The sequence below is a fragment of the Alexandromys fortis genome, unplaced genomic scaffold, assembly GCF_014885135.2.
Source record: "Alexandromys fortis isolate MF-2015 unplaced genomic scaffold, M_Fortis_MF-2015_v1.1 scaffold_36, whole genome shotgun sequence".
Lineage (NCBI taxonomy): Eukaryota > Metazoa > Chordata > Mammalia > Rodentia > Cricetidae > Alexandromys > Alexandromys fortis.
In genome coordinates this window covers 5,099,579-5,121,160 of record NW_026067915.1, presented here as the reverse complement: position 1 = coordinate 5,121,160, position 21,582 = coordinate 5,099,579, and the positions used below count along the sequence as shown (strand labels likewise).

Genomic DNA, 21,582 nt, shown 5'->3' with positions numbered 1-21,582 from the left:
CCTGCCATCCACTTCTCAGAGAGGGTAAGGCACACTGCTTTGGGGAAGGTCCAAGGCCCTCCCTACTATATCTAGGCTGAGCAAGGTATCCATCCAAAGAGAATAGGTTCTTAAAAAGCCAGTACAAGCAATAGGGATAAATTTTGGTGCCACTGCCAATAGCCCCACAGTCTGCCTCAGCCATGCATCTGTCACCCACATTCAGAGGATTCAGTTTGGTCCCATACTGGTTCCTTCCCTGTCCAGCTGGAGCTAGTGATCTCCCATTAGCTCAGGTAAACTGTTTCATCATAGTCTTGACCTCTTTGCTCATATTCTCATTCTTCCCACTCTTCTACTGGACTTGGGAGCTCAGCCCAGTGCTCCTCTGCGGGTTTCTGCCTTTGTTCCATCAGTTGCTGGATGAAGGTTCTATGGTGACATGTAAGATATTCATCAATCTGACTACAGGGCAAGGCCTGTTCAGGCATCCTCTCTACTATTGCTTAGGATCTTGGGGGTCATCCTTGTGGGTTCCTGGGAATTTCTCTAGTGCCAGGTTTCTTGCTAGCCCTCAATCAAAATAACTCTTTCCTTGCTTTCATCTCTGTCTTTTCTTCATCTCGACTATCCCATTCCCTCAAGTTCTCCTCCTCCCTCCCCTTTTCCCCTTCTGACCTCCCTTCTCCTCCCACCCTGCTGCATATTTTAAATGACCTCAGTTATCCTGATCAGTGTAGATGTGCGTATCCAGAAGCTAACCTAATCCTAATGAGGCTTGTCTTGTCAGTGATTCTGTCACACACAGCCAAGAAGCACTTATATTCGTGGTAACGTTTTAGAATTGCCAAAAACTAAAAACTGCTTGTATCATGAACTGAGTCAGTACCCAGAGTGTCGTGTATCCACACAGTGGATGACGGCTCTTAAGCAGTGTAGACACTGTCCATGAGCAACTAGAATGAATCCTGAAAACAGGTGATGAACAATATAAGCAAGACACGTGAGACTACATGTTGTGTGGTTCTGCTTTGTTGACTGTTCTTTAGAAATTGGAAGTAGATGCAGCCCATCTGTGATCAGGTCTGTACAAATAGACACTAAGAAACTTTTTGTGGTAGTCAAAATGAATAAAAACGGGATCATGATGATCGTCCAACTATTTTAATTTATACAAAATTATGAAAGATTTTTGTGGAGTGAATTTTGTGATTTGTCTGTCAGACCCAAGGAAAGATGGTAAAGATAGATAATCTTTAGACACCAAAAATGAAGAAACATGCAAACCAGAGTGCTGTCTGCCTAATACCAGGTCATAGAGTAGCAGTATGGTGAAGGACTGCTATGACTATGCAGTCTGTGCTGGAACTCGGCTGTTCTTGCTGCCCACTGAACCCTAGTACATCCCCTAGCATGTTACCTGCAGAAAAGCCTGTGCTGCATTCTGGACCCAGAGTGCCCTTAAGTATCAAGCCTAAAGCTTTTTACTTTTTAACTTTGCTTAGAGATTCCTTGTTAGCAAGTTTGCTGGATGGAGTAAGAGCCTCTGGTAACAGAGATGTTTGTGTTAAGATGACACCGACCCACAAAGGTCAGCGATGGGGGTTACTCAGCATGCCTATAGACGAGGAAGTTGAGAGTCTTCACCTCAGATTTCTAGCCACACCTCCTAGTAAGTACTTGTTTAATGCAATTACATTTCCACCCACCAACATGACAATAGTTTAAAAACTAGGAATTCAAAGCTTTAAATCTCTTCAACTTTTTCATCTCTTTATAGATGGCAACTTTGCTGATGCTGTATTCAGGTTCAACGCTAACATTTCCTACAGCGGAGTCCTGCATGCAGTAACGCAGGATGTAAGATACATTGTGTTGTACTCTTGCTCATTGTAATTGACTTTGGTTATGGAAACTCTACCCAATTGCTTACTCTTTCTTTACTTAGGGTCTCTTCTCAGAAAACAAGGAAAAGCTAATCAATAATGCTATAACGGCATTGTTGTCCCAAGAAGGAGATGTTGTTGCTTCAAATGCAGAACTTGAGAGCCAGTTCCAAGCTGTGAGGAGGCTTGTAGCCTCCAAAGCTGGTTTTCTGGCCTTCACTCAGCTTCCAAAGTAAGTTAGCCAGGGTGGGAGAGGGCTTGCTACTTCAATGCCAGGGCCTGGATTTGGTCTCTATGACTATAAAAAATAATTCATGTTGTGTTTTGGACCTAACTTTATGTAAAGATTTTGAACATCTTAAGATAGAAAATACTTAGTAATTTATTTCTTTTTTTCCTTTTCTTTTTAAAACAATCTTATTTTACATATTAATTCCAGGTCCCTCTCCCTCCAGTCCTCCTGTTCACCTCATCTTCTTCCCATCCTACCCCCTCCCATCCACTCCTCAGAGAGGGTGAGGCCTCCCATGAGGAGTCAACAAAATCTATCACGTCACCTGAGGCAGGACTAGGGCCCTCCTCCCTATATTTAGGCTGGACAAAGTATCTCTCCGTAGGGAATGGGCTCCAGAGATCCAGTTCGTACACTAGGAATAAATACTGGTTCCTCTGCTAGTGGCCCCACAAACTGCCCAAACCACACAATTACTCATCTTCAGAGGACCTAGTTTGGTCTTTTGCAGGTTCCCCAGTTGTCAGTCCCACTAGCTCAGGTCAGCTGTTTCTGTGGTTTTCCTATCATGGTCTTGGCCCCTTTGCTTGTAATATTGCTCCTCCCTGTCTATGGCTGGACTCCAGGAGCTTGGCCCAGTGCTTAGCCGTGGATCTCTACATCTGCTTCCATCAGATACTGGATGAAGGTTCTATGATAACAATTAAGGTAGTCACCAATCTGATTACAGGGGAAGGGCAGTTTAGGTGCCCTCTCCACTATTACATACCTGGAGTCATCCTTGTGGATTCCTGGGAATTTTCCTAGTGCCTGGTTTCTTACTAACCCCATAATAGCTCCCTCTTTCAAGGTATCTCTTTCCTTGCTCTCCCTCTCTGTTCTTCACCCAACTTGATTTTCCCGATCCCTCATGTACTCTTCCCCGCTCCCCTTCTCCCTCCCCACTCCCCTACCACCCTCCCCTGTCCCTCTACAATGACACATTACTAAAGAGATCTTGTCTACTTCCCCTTCCCAGCAGAATCTGTGTGTCTCTCTTAGGGTTCTCCTTGTTTCTTGTCTTCTCTGGGGTTGTGGACTATAGGCTGGTTAATCTTTGCTTTATGTCTAATACCCACTTATGAGAGTACATACCATGTTTGTTTTTCTGTGTCTGGGTTACCTCACTCAGTATTTTTTTTCTAGTTCCATCCATTTGCCCACAAATTTCAAGATGTTGTTTATTACCACTGAGTAGTATTTCATTGTGTAAATATACCACATTTTCTTTATCCATTCTTCAGTTGAGGGGCATCGTAGGTTGTTTCCAGGTTCTGACTATTACAAATAATGCTGCTATTAACATAGTTGAGCAGATGTCCTTGTGGTATGGGTCTGCATCCTTTGCCCAAGAGTGATATTGCTGGGTCTTGAGGCAGATTGATTCCCAATTTTCTGAGATACCACCGTACTGATTTCCAAAGTGGCTGTACAAGTTTGCACTCCCACCAGCAGTGGAGGAGTGTTCCCCTTACTCTGCATCCTTTCCAGCATAAGCTATCATCTGTGTTTTTAATCTTGGACTTTCTGACTCATGTAAGATGATATCTCAGAGTCATTTGATTTGCATTTCCCTAATGACTAAGGATGTCGAGTATTTCCTTAAGTGCTTTTGGCCATTTGAGATCCTTTTTTGAGAATTCTGTTTGATATTGATATTTTGATATCTAGTTTCTTGAGTTGTTTGCATATTTTGGAGATCAGTCCTCTGTCCAATGTGGGCTTGGTGAAGATTTTTTTCTCATTCTGTAGGTTGTCGTTTTGTCTTGTTGACCATGTCCTTTGTCTTATAGAAGCTTCTCAGTTTCAGAAGTTCCCATTGTTCCCATATTGTTGGTCTCGTTGTCTGTGATCCTGGTATTATATTCAGGAAGCGATCTCTTGTGTGAATGCGTTCAAGGCTATTTTCCACTTTCTCTTCTGTGAGGTTCAGTGTGACTGGATTTATGTTGAGGTCTTTGATTCATTTGGAATTGAGTTTTGTGCATGGTAATAGATATGGATCTATTTGTATTCTTCTACATGGAATATCCAGTTATGCCAGCACCATTTGTTGAAGATCCTTTTTTTATTGTATAATTTTAGCTTCTTTGTCAAAGATCAGGTGTTCATAAGTGCATGGATTAATGTCAGGATCTTCAATTTGATTCCATTTGTCTTCCTGTTTTTGTGCAATTACCAAGCTGTTTTCATTATTAAGCTCTGTAGTAGAGCTTGTTGTCAGGGATGATGATGCCTCCAGAAGTTGTACAGGATTGTTTTGGCTATCCTGGGTTTTTTATTTCTCCAATTGAAGTTGAGTATTATTCTTTTAAGGTCTGTAAAGAATTATGCTGGGATTTTGATGGGGATTGCATTGAATCTGTAGATTGCTTTTGGTAAGATTACCATTTTTACTATGTTGATCCTATCTATCCAAGAGTATTTCTTTATGTAAACTAGATGTAATAACTTACATACGGTGATTTGGTGGTTTTTATCCATGAGCAATGAAAAGGGAAGGTAGGTGGAGCTGATATGGGATTTTGGCCCCATATTATCACTGACTTGTATGTTAATGAATTTGAGTAATTATTTGCCTTTTCCTTAATACTAAAAAAGTTTCCTGTTAAAGCAAATAGGGAGGCTTAGGAAAGTGCATCCCAGAGGTGGGGTTCAGAAAATACAACTGATGCTCTGCCACTGTGAAAACTTAAGATGACTTGTAATTTTAATTAAAAAAAAAAGTTCTGATTTTCTACTTGGTGTTTATTCTGAAAGGTTTCGGGAACGCCTAGGAGTGAAGGTAGTAAAAGCACTCAAGAGAAGCCACAATGGTGTCGTCCATGCAGCTGTCGATATGCTCTGTGCCCTCATGTGTGTAAGTATTCTTCCTAAGTGCCTGGAGGGTCCTGTTTCCATAAATCCAGGTTTTCTTTACCAATCCAGTTGTGCATTTCCTAAATTGTTCTCATGGCCATTTGTTTATTAGTTAACATTTATTAGCATATTATATGTACTAAGTGGTGTTTTATGTGCTAGATATAAAAATGTTGGGAAATAGTTCCTGTCCAAATTGTTAGCAGCCTAGTCTGGCAGACTCATGTACAGTGTGAAGCAGAGGCCATGGCACCACTGAGAGGCAGCCCTTAGACCCTATGTGAGGTGTGAAGCGGAGGCCATGGCACCACTGAGGGGCAGCCCTTAGTAGTCTTTAGTGGTGGTAAGGAGAAGGATTCTCAGTGTTTCTCAGATCCCATATTTGACCTTAATCTTAAAACTAGAATAGGGTCTTTCAGTTCTGGCTAGTAGGCCTTGCCTGGCATAGAAGATGGCTTGTCCAAAGGCATGTATGAGAAGCAGCAAACACTACAGTTAATGATTGGAATGTGTGTGGAATGGGCAAAGGTGGGTAATTTGGACCCGAAGCTAGAGGTTTATGCAGAGACGGTTGTTGAAAAGCCTTCTCTGTCAGAACAAAGAATGGGATTTATCCTTTATATAAGGATCACCTGAAAGGTTTTTTCAACAAGGGAGCAGTCACAAGACTAGGTTTGGCTTTCAGAAAAACCCCACTCTGGTGGAACATAGAGCAGAGATAAAAGTTAGAGACTGGTAGACCTGATTGTCATGTAAAGAATGAAATGTTAAGCTGGGGTAATGACAGTGGCTAAAGAAGCAACACATGAAAGTCCAGTGGTAACGATCTTGCTTTTTATGGCACACTGTGTGGAGAGAGTGACAGCTGTTGTGTGTTGCCAAGTTTCTGATGTATCTCAGTATTTTGTGCAGTATCTGGGCCTTTTCTGTATGCAAAGCTTTATAGGCAATCAGCGATAGAGGACAAACATACATAATCACTGTATAACACCTGTATTTATTCCCTGAAGTGGATTAAAGTTTATTATCTTAACTGTTCCATATAGTCCTGTTGAAGAGTTAAACTAGAACATAAAACAAAAGTAGGTGAAACAGGCCGAGTTCTCATTGGTGTTGGAATTGGCTGTGTGCATGGCTGACTGTGGTTAATCCTGGTAGTCGTGTTTCACAGCTGAGTCATCCTTACCTTGCCTAAGCCTCCTATTAGGTCAGGGTCTGAACTCTGCTTCTGACCACCATGCAGGCATGCAGTCAAAGGACAGCTGAAAAAGATGAAATGCATGTCCTGGCAATGCTGAAGCATGCATGGGTAGCCCATGTGTTGACGGTTCTGTTGAACTTGTCCCTACTGGGTTTCATCCTCTAAACTGATGAGAAGACTGACCAGGTCTCTTCCTCAGGAGGGCACCAGATCTCATTGCAGGTGGTTGTGAGCCCTCATGTGGTTGCTGTGAACTGGACTAAGGACCCCTGGAAGAGCAGCCAGTGAGCGCTCTTAACTGCTCAGCAATCTCTATATTTGCTACTTCACTAATTTTAGCACTTGCTTTCAAATTCCAAGTTTCATCATTTCAAATTTAAATTATAAGATTCTTGGTGTGGGGGATTGTTTTCCTTTGTTGAGAAAGGCCTGTGACTGAAAAAGGCATTGCTTGTGCATTGAATATATAGTAAGAACATGTTGGGTTCTTTGTCGGGGAGTCACCAGGTCTAAGCAGACACTGGAGAAACTGGCAGTTCTGCCTGCTTCTCGTCATGAGTTTCCTTTCTGCTGTGTGATTTAAAGGCTATGGGTTTTAATTGCTTCCACGTGACGTGAACGTTCTCCGTAAATACCTTTTTTGTGATGCCAGCACAGAATACTGCTTCTGAATTTCACTCTTTTTAATCAATAGCCCATGCATGATGACTATGACTTAAGACAGGAGCAGCTAAACAAAGCTTCTCTTCTCTCTTCAAAGAAGTTTCTGGAAAACTTACTGGAGAAATTTAATTCCCACGTGGTGAGTTGTAACTACCCTTTCCTTCATGGGAAATGTGATACAGAGATTTCCTAGAAGTGCAGTATGGACTTGTTTTGTCACAAAGCTCATCCCTCAAATAGGCATGTTTCATCTTTGCTACCAGTGACAAAATATTTGTGCATTTTATTAGCTAATATAGCAACTAGAGATTGCTAATTTTTATTATTAGCTAATACATTAAATGGAGGAGGGTACCAGTAAATGCCTTCAGACTTTTATAACAATATTTCAGAATTTTTTCTTCTTTAGAAAATGTCATGAAATAAATTGTTCTAAAAATGAGTCTTCCTTAACTAACAACTAGTCTCTCAGGCACTGGATATCTTAGAGGACAGAAATTGTGTGGATACAAACACATTCCCACAGTTTTAAAAGTATTTTTAGATTGCATTTAAAAAAATTTAATGTATGTGGGTGTCTTGCCTGCTTGTATGTCTGTGCCACATGGGTATAGTGCCCATGGAGGTCAGACGAGGTCATCAGATCCCCTGAGACTAGAGTTAAATTTAGTTGTGAGCTTAGCTGTCATGTGGGTGCTGGGGTCTGAACCCAGGTTGCCTGCAAGCACAACAAACATTAACTGCTCTGTTAACTGCATGCCTTTAATTCCAGGACACAAGAGGTAGAGACAGACAGATCTCAGAGTTCGAGGCCAGCCTGGTAACAGAGTGAGTTCTATGACAGCCAGGGCTACACAGAGAAGCCCTCTTTTGAAAAACAAATCAACAACAACAACAACAAAAAGTTAACTGCTGAGCCGTTTTCAGGCCTGTGATTGCTTTCTTTCCTTGCTCCACTCAGTTACAGATTAACTTTAGGTAGAATGCATTTTCGAGAAATTTGGAACATTCTCTTGAGCTTTGACTGAATTTTAATTGTTTCTTTTGAAGATAATAAGCAATGGATTTGCTTTATTGGCTAATAAATAAGTACTTAAACATCATAAATTTGAATCTGTTGAAAAATTCAGGTCATTATTCATGTCTGACACCAAAATTAAGAGACATGAACTTGTCATTGCTCTGTTGGAACTGGAGCTCACTGTGTCTGTTCTAAGCAATGTACTGCTTTCTTTCAGGATCATGGGACTGGTGCCCTAGTAATTAGTTCACTCTTGGACTTCCTTACCTTTGCCCTCTGTGCTCCATATAGTGAGACAACCGAAGGGCAGCAGTTTGATATGCTCTTAGAGATGGTAGCCTCCAATGGAAGAACCCTCTTTAAGCTCTTCCAGGTGAGTCTGTCTAATGACTGCACTGACGGAATGATTACATGAAGAATTTTTGCTTCCCCACCCTTTCCAGTGCAGGATCAGTAATTCAGGGCCTTGGCTGTATACCAAGGCAAGCACTCCGCTGCTGAGTTCTACCCACAGAGATCAGAGAGTTCAATAGTGTGGACACTTCCATTGTACAGTGTAGCCGTGGACATCACATGTCAGAAGATTTTTAACTGCAGGTTTCTTGGTGTTTCATGTAGAGCTTTCCACATGCTATTGACTGCGGTTGTGTATACTTCTCCAAGTGAAAAACTTCCTTTGCGGGGAAGGACTAAAGTTCCCTTTCTTTACAAATGTCCAAATAATCAAATGAGTTTTAACCACATTTACATATATGAGATTTTAGTATTATTGGTGTTGCTTCAAATCATTCAAATTCAGATAATGATTGTATATATTTTTGTTCATGTAAGTGTTGCCTGTTTTCCACCTACGTAGACCAGCTTGTTTAAAGTTTGACTCTGATCTGACTTAGAGATGTATCTTTTACTGATTGGTTTTCCTAGTTTGTTGCTTTTACTTGCACAAATTGTGTGTGCTCCTTAGGCCTGACAGCTAAATGTGTCAGAATGAAATTCTCTTATTCACTGATGTTTTCCCTTTCATTTTTAAAGCATCCTTCCATGGCAATTGTAAAGGGAGCTGGATTGGTTATGAAGGCAATAATAGAGGTGAGAGAATAATTTTGAAGTCTTAAAGTTCCTGGAATTTTGATTGATTCTTTTAACTGACAACATTGCCATTCAGTCTTTGGGAAACTTTCAGTTCTCTGGATAAGAAAGACAGTTTTAGATCTTTATTCAGAATTTGAGCATAGAGCTCATGCTGAAAATATATTTATACTGTCATCTCCAGATATTGTACTCACACCTTGCTTATTTGCTGTGTCATAAAATCAGCTTTTTTCCATTTCCCTTGATGGTGGGTGCATTGAATTTGAGATATGGAGGCTGTGCCGGGATCTGCTGTGGAAAAGTTAATGGGAAAAGGATGCCATTGTGAGTAATAGCAGAAGTCCCTGCTGTGGTCGCTAAGCTGTGGGCATCAAGACTCATTGTAGCCATGAGATGCTGCTTCTGCAGGGTCAGTGCTTTAGCCTCCTGTTGTTAAAAGATAAAGCCATGGGCTGAACAGATGGCTGGGTGATTAAGAGCACTGATTGCTCTTACAGAGGAGTCTGGTTCAATTCTCAGCACTGAAGTGGCTCCCAGCAGTCTTTCATTTCAGTTCTTTGGGATCTGTTGCCCTCTTCTGGCTTCTGTGAGCAATGCATGCATTTGGTGCACAGATAAGAACAGGCAAAAATAAAATCTTTTAAAAAAAAATTGAAAGGTAAAATCATAGTTACCAAATAGCAGCTGCGTTCTGTGATGTTTTTGGTGCCATTGGTCTGAGTGGCTTTTGAATTCTTGTATCCTTTTATGTCATGCTAGCAGTTCAGATGAAATGTGAGATTCTGTTCATCACAAAGCTTGACTGTTGTGGTGCATAAAAACAGCTTGATGAAAAGCAAAGAATTAGTTTGCCCTTAAGTATTTGCATGCAAAGAAAACTTTTTTTTAAAAGGATGTAGATGTTAAACTGGTTAGAACATCAAAGTTTGCTTTGTTTCTGTCATGCACATTTACTGTATATGTACATCGCTGAATTCTAAATTTCTCGCTCCAGCTAATAGGTTCTAAAAATGGCTACCACATCCTTCACTTTTGCAGAGCTCATGGCAGCCAGGCACAGTTAGGACCCTGATGTCAGTCTTCTCTTGACACTGTTATTCCAGCGTTTGCCATTCCTATAATAGAAGCATTCATCCTTTATAAACAAGGCACTGACCTTGGGCTTCCCAGACAGATATCACATTCAATTTATAGCCAGTGATTAGATCTCATGTCTATGAAAGATATAATTTGTACACAATCTTGGCAAGTAGTGCAAATGTATGTAAACCTTGAAGGAAATGTTCTGATATTCAGTAAAAAGAAACACAAGTGACAAATAAAAATAACCTATTTTTAATCACTAAGAAATTCATAAGCATTTTGGTGAGTTTACCCTCAGATTGCATACTATTCAAAGTGATGCATGTGGTCCAGGTATGTGGCACACACCTTTAATCCCAGCACTCTGGAGACAGAAACATGTGGATCTCTGAGTTGGAGGTCAATCTGGTCTACATAGCAAGGTCTAAGTCACCAGAGCTATGTACTGAGACCCTGTCTTTTAGAAGGACAGAACATAATGATGTGCACACACATGGTGCTATGTTCCAGGCTTGCATTCATCTTGTGTGTTGTGTGCTTGTACTTTCTCATTCACACAGGCATCTTGGCTGCTTCATAGAGCAGAGCATCTTATGTATCACATTGCCGTTTGGAGTCAAAATGCTTGGATTATCTTTAGTATTTATATTCAGTATTTATATACTGGTTATATTTCAGTATTTTCAGTAGTCCTGGTGTGTTGCTATTGTCAAAATAAGTCTGTGTACGTGCAGTAGGATTGGAATAAAGAGTTGCCCCACATCACACTGTCCTCTAATAACAGAAGTCTGACTTGTATCTGTCTTCGATAGGGATTGCTATTCTCCCTATACCACCTTTCCCTGTGATTAGCTGATAAACACTCAAGAAATCATCCTACTTTTAATAGTAAATTCAGCAAAGTACAATTCATAAGGTAAATTTAGCTGGAAATGAGGCTTCATTCCAAAGACACAATATTAGCTGCAGTCCCCGGTGTTTTGGGGGAGGGGGGGTAAGTAGAAGTTACTTTTATTTTATTGTATACTACCTGATTCTTTGTGTCAAGCTGCAGGACTGGTTTTATAAAACTGGCAGAGTTTGTTCTAGATAGCTTTTTAGGGACCATCTTTCCCTTTTTCCAAAGGAAGGTGACAAAGAGATTGCTACTAAGATGCAGGAGCTTGCCCTAAGCGAGGGCGCCTTGCCCCGACACTTGCACACTGCGATGTTTACAATCAGTTCAGATCAACGCATGCTTACAAACAGGTAAGTTGTCTAATTCCCATAAACTAACTTTCTGCTAAGGCCATGTTTCTACATTGTATGAACAAAGAGAGTTAGGATCATGCCAGCATTCCACTTTCTTTTGATCCTCCCAGTTCCATGAAGGATGGAATGATTATTGTCTCTGTTCATGGATAATTTGGGATAGAATTGGCAGAGGGTGGGGTCTGGTTCTTTTTCTGCTGTCATGTCAGAAGTCTTGACTCACAGTCCTGGGAGGCGAGCTTAGAGAAGGCATTCTAGAAACTTAGGAATCTTCAGTGTAGGCCCAGGCCGTTTTGTTTCCTCGGACTGTTTGCATCACACAGCCCCACATGGGAAGCTTTCAGGGTTAATTTTTTAGAAAATTTGGTCAATTAGGTAATCTAATTTATAAAGAAAGAAAAGAGAAAGGAAAAGATCTTAACCATATTTCCACCCTATTTTAGGCTTGTTCCAAATCTTTGACCAGCCATCTTTTTCCCACCAAGTCACTGAAGTGAAAAGAAACATCAGTTGCCTTGTTTACTCCAGGCTGCATGAGTTACACCATTTTAGCTTTATGGCTTCTGATAGGTGACCCTCTCAACTACCCAGAGCATACCTGATTCTGAAATTTCAGTTTTGACTTTAGATGTAGCATAACTTCCTCGTGCATCTTTTGTCAGTACTTGTAATAACAGATTAACTGTATCAAATCAAATTAACTGGTGTGTATACACATTTTAATTTTTTATTTCTTTAAATGGATAAGCACCTATGGCGTATTCATAAAATAAAAATTCAAGCCAGTCAGATGGCTCACTTGGAAAAGGCACTGTCCACCAAGCCTTCCAAAACTGAGTCTAGTCTCCTGGACCCAGACAATGAAAGATGAATACCAACTCCCACAGATTGTCCTCTGAACTCTGTGACCCGTGCACTCACATGCACACTCACGCACACACACTCACACACTCAATAAACCAATGCAATAAAAAAAAAGTAGTGCTCTAAAGCAAATTAGTGTAGCTGTTAGCGAAGCACTTTAATTTAGAGGAAATTCTGAAATATTAATATTTGATAGAGTGTCTCAAAGTCTTCCCCATTGCATATTAAATTTTGACAGTTTTTAACATCTAAATTATTTTTTGTAGCCATATTTCTTATAATTATGAAATTTGTTCTTTAAAATTCCTTTCTGTTCTAGCATAGCTAAAGCAGAAACCCTTCTCAACGTCTGCTTTTTTCAGACAGCTAAGTAGACATCTAGTGGGACTCTGGACAGCTGATAATACAACCGCCACAAACTTGTTGAAACGCATTTTGGTGAGTCCACTGAGGAAAAGAAAAGCTTTTTTTCTATGCCTGTCAGACAGAATTTATGATGTTATTCACACCCTAACTGAAAAGGCATGCACTCTAGGACATCCACACAAGTTGCCCCAGTGACCAAATTGTAGTGTTAGCATGTTTGGGTTTTGACAGCGATTTTCTTTTGTTTTGAATATGGATTTTCTATTTTGTTGTTAGCCACCAGGCTTGTTGGCATACCTGGACAGCTCAGATCCAGTTCCAGAGAAGGATGCTGACCGCATGCACGTCAGAGACAATGTGAAAATAGCAATGGCAAGTACTGTCCAGACTGGCTCTTTGGGGCTACAGTACTATCGTACCTCTTCTCTGGAAGACTAAAACCCAGAAAACAAGAGCTGCTTTGAGTCCTGAAGGTTACGTCTCACAAAATCCACCTGTTTCAAGTTGTACAGCTAATTAACTTTTAATAGACCCACAGAATTGTGTAACTATCACCACAGTCTAATTGTATGAATGATAGTATGTTTTTCTCTAATTCAACTTAACAATCATACATTCAAAAGTGGTTTTCTTTAGAAATTTCAAGTGTATGTGGTATTTTATAAAGAAGATGGTAATAGGGATAAATGCTGAATACAAGTTACTTGTAACTTTTCTCTTTCATTAGCTCTGTTAATTATGACTGCCCTGAGCTGGATGTGATGGTACACACCTTTAATTCCAGCTCTTGGTAGGCAGAGGCAGGCAGATCTCTTGTCTACATAGTGAGTTCCTTGCTATCCAGGGCTACATAGTGGGAACCTGCCGCCAAAATATATCCATCCATCCATCCATACATACATACATACATACATACATACATATATACATACCTACATACATACCTACATAGTGAGTTCCTTGCTATCCAGGGCTACATAGTGGGAACCTGCCGCCAAAATATAGGAAGGAAGGAAGGAAGGAAGGAAGGAAGGAAGGAAGGAAGGAAGGAAGGAAGGAAGGAAGGAAGGAAGGAAGGAAGGAAGAATGTATAGTCCCTGAGTTAATTCTGAAAGTATTTCTCATATTGCTCTGTGATGTTTCTTACATCTTCCTTGCCGTCTTCAAACATGAGTGAGGAGACTGATTCTCATATAGGAAGCTTTATTCCTTATAGAAGTTTTCACTTCTGTTTCTTCATTAAACTCTAATGTATAGTTTTTATTTTCTTATTTGAAATAGTGTGACCCAGCTGTATATAGTTTTAAGACAAATGTGATAGTAGTTAAGTAATGAATTTCAATATTACATTACAGGATCAGTATGGAAAATTTAATAAAGTTCCTGAGTGGCAAAGACTAGCTGGAAAAGCTGCCAAAGAAGTCGAAAAGTTTGCCAAAGAAAAAGTTGATCTTGTGTTGATGCATTGGAGGGATAGGATGGGCATTGCTCAAAAAGAGGTATGTGTTTACTTAGGAGAAAGGTTCAGTATGTGTGTGTGTACAGTTTTTTTCTTAAAGATTTATTTATTATGCATACAGTATTCTGCCTGCCTGTAAGCCTGAATACCAAAAGAGGGCACCAGATCTCATTACAGATGGTTGAAAGCCACCATGTGGTTGCTGGGAATTGAACTCAGCACTTCTGGAAGAACCTCTGAGCCATCTCTCCAGCTGTGTGTACAGTTAAAGAAAAGAAGTTATGAGTTTGAAAAGAACAAGGAGGTTTGGAGGGAAGAAAAGGGAAAGGAGAAATTATATAATTTCTGTCTCAAAAATTATTTTTAAAAAAGAGGTAAAAAGGGAATGAATCTTAGTTCAGACCCATTCATTCACAGGTGTGGCATTCAGATATTCCTGACAGAATACTCAGAGCTTAAAAAAAAATTAATGTCACTTAATTCTGATTCATATTTTCCTCAGTTACTAGTTTGGATAACTAATGATTAAAATTTTAGTTAGATAATATAAAATTGCCGTATTAAATTTTCTCCTACATATTCAAATTTTCATGTTTTGTCTTGCAAATGCAAAATATAGTATACTTGTTTGCCTGTTTTATTCAGAGCTAAACACATTTTTGTGATACTCTTCCTTGAACCAGTGTCAGAGGTGAAGTTTGTTTCATTCTTCTGACACATGCCATGTAAGTCCCTGCAGCCTGCACACTCTGTCATGGGTGGTGCATAGGTTAAGTATGAGCAGAGTGCTCTTTGGGAGCTGACTTAGTCTCAGTTTTTCTGATAGCACCTCACAATGTCTTTATTTTGGAAGATTATTTCCTTATTCAAAGAAAATAATTTTCACCTTCAAATGGATTTCTAGTAAGTTGCGAGACTACCTAAATATGAAAGAACAAACATGTTGTGTATTGATCTGAAATTTGGATCTATCTTGAGTTATTTCGAAGTTAAGAATGATAGGTTAGTGCTAACTTGTCTGCATGATGACTACAGTGTAAAGAGCCACTAAGAGGCTGTCAGCCTTCTGGGCTGGAGCACACCGAGGTCGAGGCTGTGCTTGCTAGCCCTGTCACCCACTACTCAAGTTGCAGTCTTTTCAGAAATGCACTTTCCCTCTTTCTAAAATCAGAATAGCATTACTTCCCATCTCTGTCTTACGTAGTTGCTTTGATGTACAAATGAGATAATTAAAGCACTGTGTAGCTATCTGTCCATGACAGTTCTGCTGCAGCATTTGAAATACATGTATGTATGATTAAAATATTTTTCAGTTCTTTAAAATTGCAAGTTCCTGACTTCAGCCAGTTAAGCCCATTTCTTTTTTTTTTTTTTAATATTTATTTACTTATTATGTATACAATATTCTGCCTGTATGACTGAAGGCCAGAAGAGGGCGCCAGACCTCTTTACAGATGGTTGTGAGCCACCATGTGGTTGCTGGGAATTGAACTCAGGACCTTTGGAAGAGCAGGCAATGCTCTTAACCACTGAGCCATCTCTCCAGCCCAGTTAAGCCCATTTCTAAAGTAATGGTTATTTCAACTTTTTAAATACAGTTAACATATCATCATATTGCCAAAAAGTTTTCAGTATCTGATATCATGTGTAACTTTTATAAAACATACATAATCCTGAACATGAAGCTGCTTAGCTAGCAAAGGGATATCTGTTGCAACAGTGATTTAGAGGAGAAAGAAATATTTTTAGTACCAAAACTATCTTACTGATATGTTGGAATTATTTGCATTGTATAGCTACAGTTTTGAGCACATGGTTGAAAATATTTGAGTCCTGAAGATGAACTGATTATTACTTGGTTTGTATATTGTTTTTTAACACTAATTTATGAAGGAAACAGAGGTTAAGTTTTGTGGCTGTCACCTGCATAGAAACAGACAACATCAGAATGGTGGTATTTGTGATGGTCTGTACCTTTCTTAATCTGACTGCCCAATTTTGAGAGAGCTACATCTCTTAGAATGAGATATTCACGGGGCCAGTTTCAACTGCTGTTGATGCTATGTGTTAGATTAGGAGCAGCCTTTGGTTAATGCTGACTAATTGATTAAATTTAATTAATTAACTAATTAATCTGGCGTTTTTGTTGTTTTGGTACATGTTTTATGCTTTCAGTTTAGGAATTTTCTTTTTTAGCTAGTAATGATATTAAGCTTAATTTTGTACACTTATGAGGAATTTATTATTTTTATTGGCATGAAATTTGTATTTTTTACTATTCTAAACTGCTGTCGATGTATATGAAAGGGTGGGAATTTAATGAAAGCACTGTATTGTTGTTGCTTTAGTTTGGATTTTGGTTTTTAACTGGGCCTTTCTAGAACTTACCTTTAGCTCTCCAGCCACCCACCTCTGCCTCTGCGCCATGTCACTGGAAGTACTTCTGATTTCTAATGAGAAGTTTTCAGTAAAGAATTGAGTTTTTGTAAACACCAAACTTACACTTATTCAAGTCAGTTTGTGTTAGTTTTTATGATGGTGTATGGAATTAAATTTTATTGTAAACACTTCCATACATAACCAGTAAGTTGTATTTCAAACAATTTTTTTCAGATTTAGTCTTTATTTTTATTCATTCTATGCCATATAGTCTGTTTTCTTGTTTTATCTGAATTGCCACACTAATGAAGTCTAGACTTCAGGTTTTTATACCACTCTGTGCTTTGTGCTTGTTAATCGAGGATTAGAGTTTTCATGTCTGAAATATGTACAGTTACACTTAGAGCAGGTACCCCTAAGGCCATGATAACCTTCAAGGATTGTTTAAGGTCATCTCTACCTTCCAGTTGCAAATCTTACATAGCTACCTATTTTAGAAACAGGGTTCAGTGCTTTATAGGAGTTTTGAGGTCTACAGCTGCTGAAAATTTGAGTTATAGGTTTCAAAAAACAGGTAGCTCTCCCATTGAAAAGTGGAAATGATTTATATCGGTGACATTCTTGTTTAATTTGTATTATAGGTAACGGCTTACCAGATTTAGATTTATACTGCCCTTTTTATATTTTTCACCTCATTTTTTTTTCCTTTTTACAATTAAATTCAGGACAAAAACCATATGGTGAGTTAAGCCCTTTACATGTGTAAAGTGTGCTGAACTGGCGTGTGGCATTGTCTTGACATGCTTTGGTGTTTCCATCTGACTTCACATTACCTGGATGCTATGCTAATTTCTTCCCCATCAGCTGCTTCCATGTGTGCTCTCCCCTCTTGGCTTCGGGAGTAGTGTAATAATGTGATGTTTTTACACGTGTTATGGTTTTTCATGAATTTTTATTAATTGCATGTAAATGTTTGAAGCAAATCAGTTTTTGACTTGTAAACTTTCCTTGTGATAGTGTAAACATTATAGCTTTGGTGTTGAAATAGCAATTTTTGGTTACATGGGCGATATTTGAGTGTCAGTGAAAACAGTTGCTAGCAGATGATTTGGAATGGTTAAGTGTTATGGACTGTTTCACTAAGTTAGCTTCTGCCAGCTTGACAAACACGGTTCCTCAGTTTTTAGGTGATATCCTGCTGCCGGGTCTGATGGGTTTGTTCAGTGGCTATGTTGTGTGCTGTGTAGTTGTACTTGTTTGTTTTCTTTTCTAGAACATAAATCAAAAGCCAGTAGTTCTTCGAAAAAGAAGACAAAGAATAAAAATAGAAGCAAATTGGGATCTCTTCTATTACAGGTAAACTTGAGGCCTCTCTTCCTGGAGGAGGTGGGGCAGGATTGTCTCTCAGGGAACAGTGCCTTATGCTGCAGATACAGATCCTGAAGATGGAACTGTTAAGATTGGCTCCATTAGACATGCTCCTATAAAGTTAATGCTAAGTCAGCCATCCAAGGAGCTTAAGTTATTTTAAGAATTTTATTAAGACTTAGTGTTGATTACGTAGGCTACTTTTGTGGCTTAGAATTAGCTGCTTACCTACCTTCACCCATGTTCGAAGTGGAGTCTTAAAAGTGGTAGATGATAGCCGGGCAGTTGTGGCGCACGCCTTAAATCCCAACACTTGGGAGGCAGAGGCAGGTGGATCTCTGTGAGTTGAAGGCCAGCCTGGTCTACAGAGGGAGTTCCGGGACAGGCTCCAAAGCTACAGAGAAACCCTGTCTCAAAAAGCCAGGATAAAAAAAAAAAAAAAAAAAAAGAGGTGAATGCCTGCAAGAATGGCCAAGATCAAAAAACTGATGACAACTTATGCTGGAGAGGATGTGGGGAAAAGGGAACACTTCTGCATTGCTGGTAGGAGTGCAAGCTGGTACAGCCCCTCTGGATGTCAGTATGGCGATTTCTCAGAAAATTAGGAAACAACCTTCCTCAAGACCCAGTAATACCACTTTGGGGTATATATCCAAAGGATGCTCAAGTGTGCCACAAGGATATGTGCTCAACTATGTTCATAGCAGCATTGTTTGTCATAGCCAGAACCTGGAAACAACCTAAATGCCCCTCGACCGAAGAATGGATAAGGAAAATGTGATACATTTACACAATGGAGTACTACACAGCAGAAAAAAATAATGACATCTTGAATTTTGCAGGCAAATGAATGGAGCTAGAAAACATCATTTTGAGTGAGGTAACACAGACACAGAAAGACAATTATCACATGTGCTCACTCATAGGTGGTTTTTAAACATAAAGCAAAGAAAACCAGGCTACAAACCACAATCCCAGAGAACTTAGACAACAATGAGGACACTAAGAGAGACTTTACATAGATCTAATCTACATGGGAAGTAGAAGGTAGACAAAGACAAGGTCTCCTGAGTAAATTGGGAGCAAGGGGTCCTTGGAAGAGGGGAGAGGCAGGGAGGAGAGCAGAGAAAAATGAAGAGCTCAATAAAAATCAATAAAAAAAAAAAAAGAGGTGAATGATGGAAGCCCAAGAAGATTGGTAAGAAATGAATGTCCGTTCTACTGGGCCTTCCACATGCTGATCCTGTCCCCTTCTCTCAGTGGACACACATTAGAGAGGTACATTCAGGGAGACAGTTGGATGGTTTTTGAAAGTTCCTTAGGGTTACTCAGGGAGCTCAGTCAGGAGATGGTTTGAAAACATCCTGCATTAAGGTTAGGGTTAGACATTGCATACCATTTCAGGTATAGGATACCTTAAGTATATGCTTTGGATTTCTTCCTCAGGAATCTCAGTTGTAGTTTTCCCTGAAGGCACCCTTGAAACCCTGAAGTGGCACTTGCTAAAGGGCTGCTGACTAATAAACAGCCGAAGTAAAATCCATTCACTACAGCCTAGGTTTTGTCCACATTTGTTGTAATTATTTTTCCTGCAGTCCTACAGAAACTCATTGGATCATCTGTAAGGGCCACAGGTTGCCCTGAAATGGAATAACTGATGAGATTATTTTCTAATTTAAATTTTTATTAGCTACAAATAACTGAAACTGAAATATGCATTTCAAAGCTTCATGCAAATTTATATAATAGTATAAATTTCCAAAATAAAAGAATTATATAGTGAATGCCTATGTGTTTATTACAAGGTTCTACTATTGACATTTTACTGATTGCTTAACACAGAGTTTTGGGTTGTTTTTTTTTTTTCTTGGTAAAGTGATTTTCTTGCTTATTATAAGGTGCAATAATAAGGGCTGTTGATAGATCTTGAGAGATGCTTGTTTCTTACTATTTCCTGATTGCTTATGTGTTTAGGTTTAGTCAAGACCATGCTAGATCAAACCTCATTTGGAATTTTAAAACAAGAGAAGAGCTGAAAGATGCCCTTGAGTCTGAAATGAGAACGTTCAACATTGACAGAGAGCTTGGCAGTGCCAGCGTCATCTCCTGGAACCACCATGAATTTGAGGTACAGCTTTGTTTTCAGAAAACATTCATCTCAAAGAATAAAAGCATCTTTGGAGATTTAAAAATATTTATTTAACTGTGTCCTTAATATAACATAAAATATTGGAGAATTCTAATCTTTGTTTGAGACAAAAATAAAAAATGAATTTTGATCAGTAACTTAACATTATACCTGAGAATTATGCATGACTTTTAGTAATAACTTTAACTTATGCATTCAAATCTGATCTTTGCATATTGTTGTGCCACCATTTCTGTGACTTTAGTTTTTTCTTTATTGAAATGTAGATTTTTAAATTATGATTTTCTGGTTAAAACTATATTTTGCTACTTTGTTAAAGTAATTGATGTGAAGAGTGAAGAAAAACACATAGTAGATAATTTGATGTTTTTGAATATTTAAGTATATGAGTATGATGTATGTGATATTTATAGTGATGTGCTATGTGATGCTGTTTTGCTTATTCATGGAAGATCATATTGGCCAGTGACATTATAACCATTTTATTTGGTATTAAGCATGTTTTGGACTGTTTCCAAAAAAGCAGAATAATCAGCAACATGCCTATCAGAGTGTATACCCATTGCTAAGTGATATATGATTGTATATAATTGAAACCAACGTATTCGACCATGTGCATAATCCTGCTGGCTTTGATCTTCAACCTAGTTAAATGTACTCAGCACTTCCTTGGTTTAAGGCACCTGTAGTCTCCTGGGTTTCATTTTCTGTGCACTCTTTTTCAGTCTTCCTTACTCCTCTCTCATCTCCATGACCACAAGTTGACCTGGTATCTTAGGGTTTCTATTGCTACAAGGAAACACCATGACCAAAAAGCAAGTTGGGGAGGAAAGGGTTATTTGGCTTAACAGTTAGACATCATAGTCCACCACTGAAGGAAGTCAGAACAGAAACTCAAGACTGGAACCTGGAGACAGAAGCTGATGGCAGAGGCCATGAAGAGGTGCTGCTTACTGGCTTGCACCTCATGGCTTGTGTAGCCTGCTTTCTTATAGAACCCAGGACCACCAACCAAGGAGTAGTACCACCCACAATGTGCTGAGCCCTTCTCATCAATCACTAATTAAGAAAATGCCCTATGGACTTGCCTACAGTCCAATTTTATGGAGGCATTTTCTTAGTTGAGGTTTCCTTCCTCTCAGATGACTTCTACTTAAACCAAGTTTACATAAAACTAGCCAGCATACCCAGGGATAAGTTCTTGGGCCTCTTTTTATTTATATTCATTCCTTTAATGATCTCATCATCTTATGGCTTTGATTTTTTTTTTTCAAAAAGTTCATCAGTTTTTGTCTCCTGCTTAGGCTTTCTTTCCTAGAGAATGTATATACGTTCATCCTAAAATTGGACATATAATGGTCTTTCTTCAGGCTTGTGCTGTTTGACCTTCCTTCTTCTCTTGTAGTCTCTTTTGACCTTAGATAACAGATAGTTGTAGTCAGAGGCATTGGAACCATCTTGTATACTACAAACCTGGTTTTACAAGCAAATTCTGTCATATAGCCTTCAGAAATTATCCAGAACTCCCCTTTCTGTTGGACTGTATCACCATCAGCCTTGCCTCCCTGAACTCTTGCCAACACAGTGACAAGGTCGCCTGATTCATGAGCTGGCAGTGTTCGAGGTAGAGTTCAGTGCTGAAGTGCTTGTCAGTATTGCAATGAAACACAGAAGTGAGTGGATTGTATAAA

At 39.2% G+C, this 21,582-nt stretch overlaps 1 protein-coding gene across 2 annotated transcripts in view; it reads left to right on the top strand.

Annotated features, from left to right (window-relative positions):
* Positions 1-21,582, top strand: part of Dnajc13 (DnaJ heat shock protein family (Hsp40) member C13) — a 116,810-nt gene that overhangs the window by 39,724 nt on the left and 55,504 nt on the right. For both annotated transcript variants that reach the window (XR_007591197.1, XM_050139238.1), the window contains exons 10-22: positions 1,485-1,651; positions 1,760-1,839; positions 1,928-2,097; positions 4,897-4,996; positions 6,891-6,998; positions 8,098-8,253; positions 8,913-8,969; positions 11,182-11,303; positions 12,533-12,608; positions 12,813-12,908; positions 13,892-14,035; positions 17,648-17,730; positions 19,717-19,870. Coding sequence is in view for 1 of the 2 variants with exons in the window: in XM_050139238.1 (XP_049995195.1) it covers positions 1,485-1,651; positions 1,760-1,839; positions 1,928-2,097; positions 4,897-4,996; positions 6,891-6,998; positions 8,098-8,253; positions 8,913-8,969; positions 11,182-11,303; positions 12,533-12,608; positions 12,813-12,908; positions 13,892-14,035; positions 17,648-17,730; positions 19,717-19,870 (1,513 nt within the window). In the remaining variant the exon portion in view is untranslated. The remainder of the gene's footprint in view (positions 1-1,484; positions 1,652-1,759; positions 1,840-1,927; positions 2,098-4,896; positions 4,997-6,890; positions 6,999-8,097; positions 8,254-8,912; positions 8,970-11,181; positions 11,304-12,532; positions 12,609-12,812; positions 12,909-13,891; positions 14,036-17,647; positions 17,731-19,716; positions 19,871-21,582) is intronic.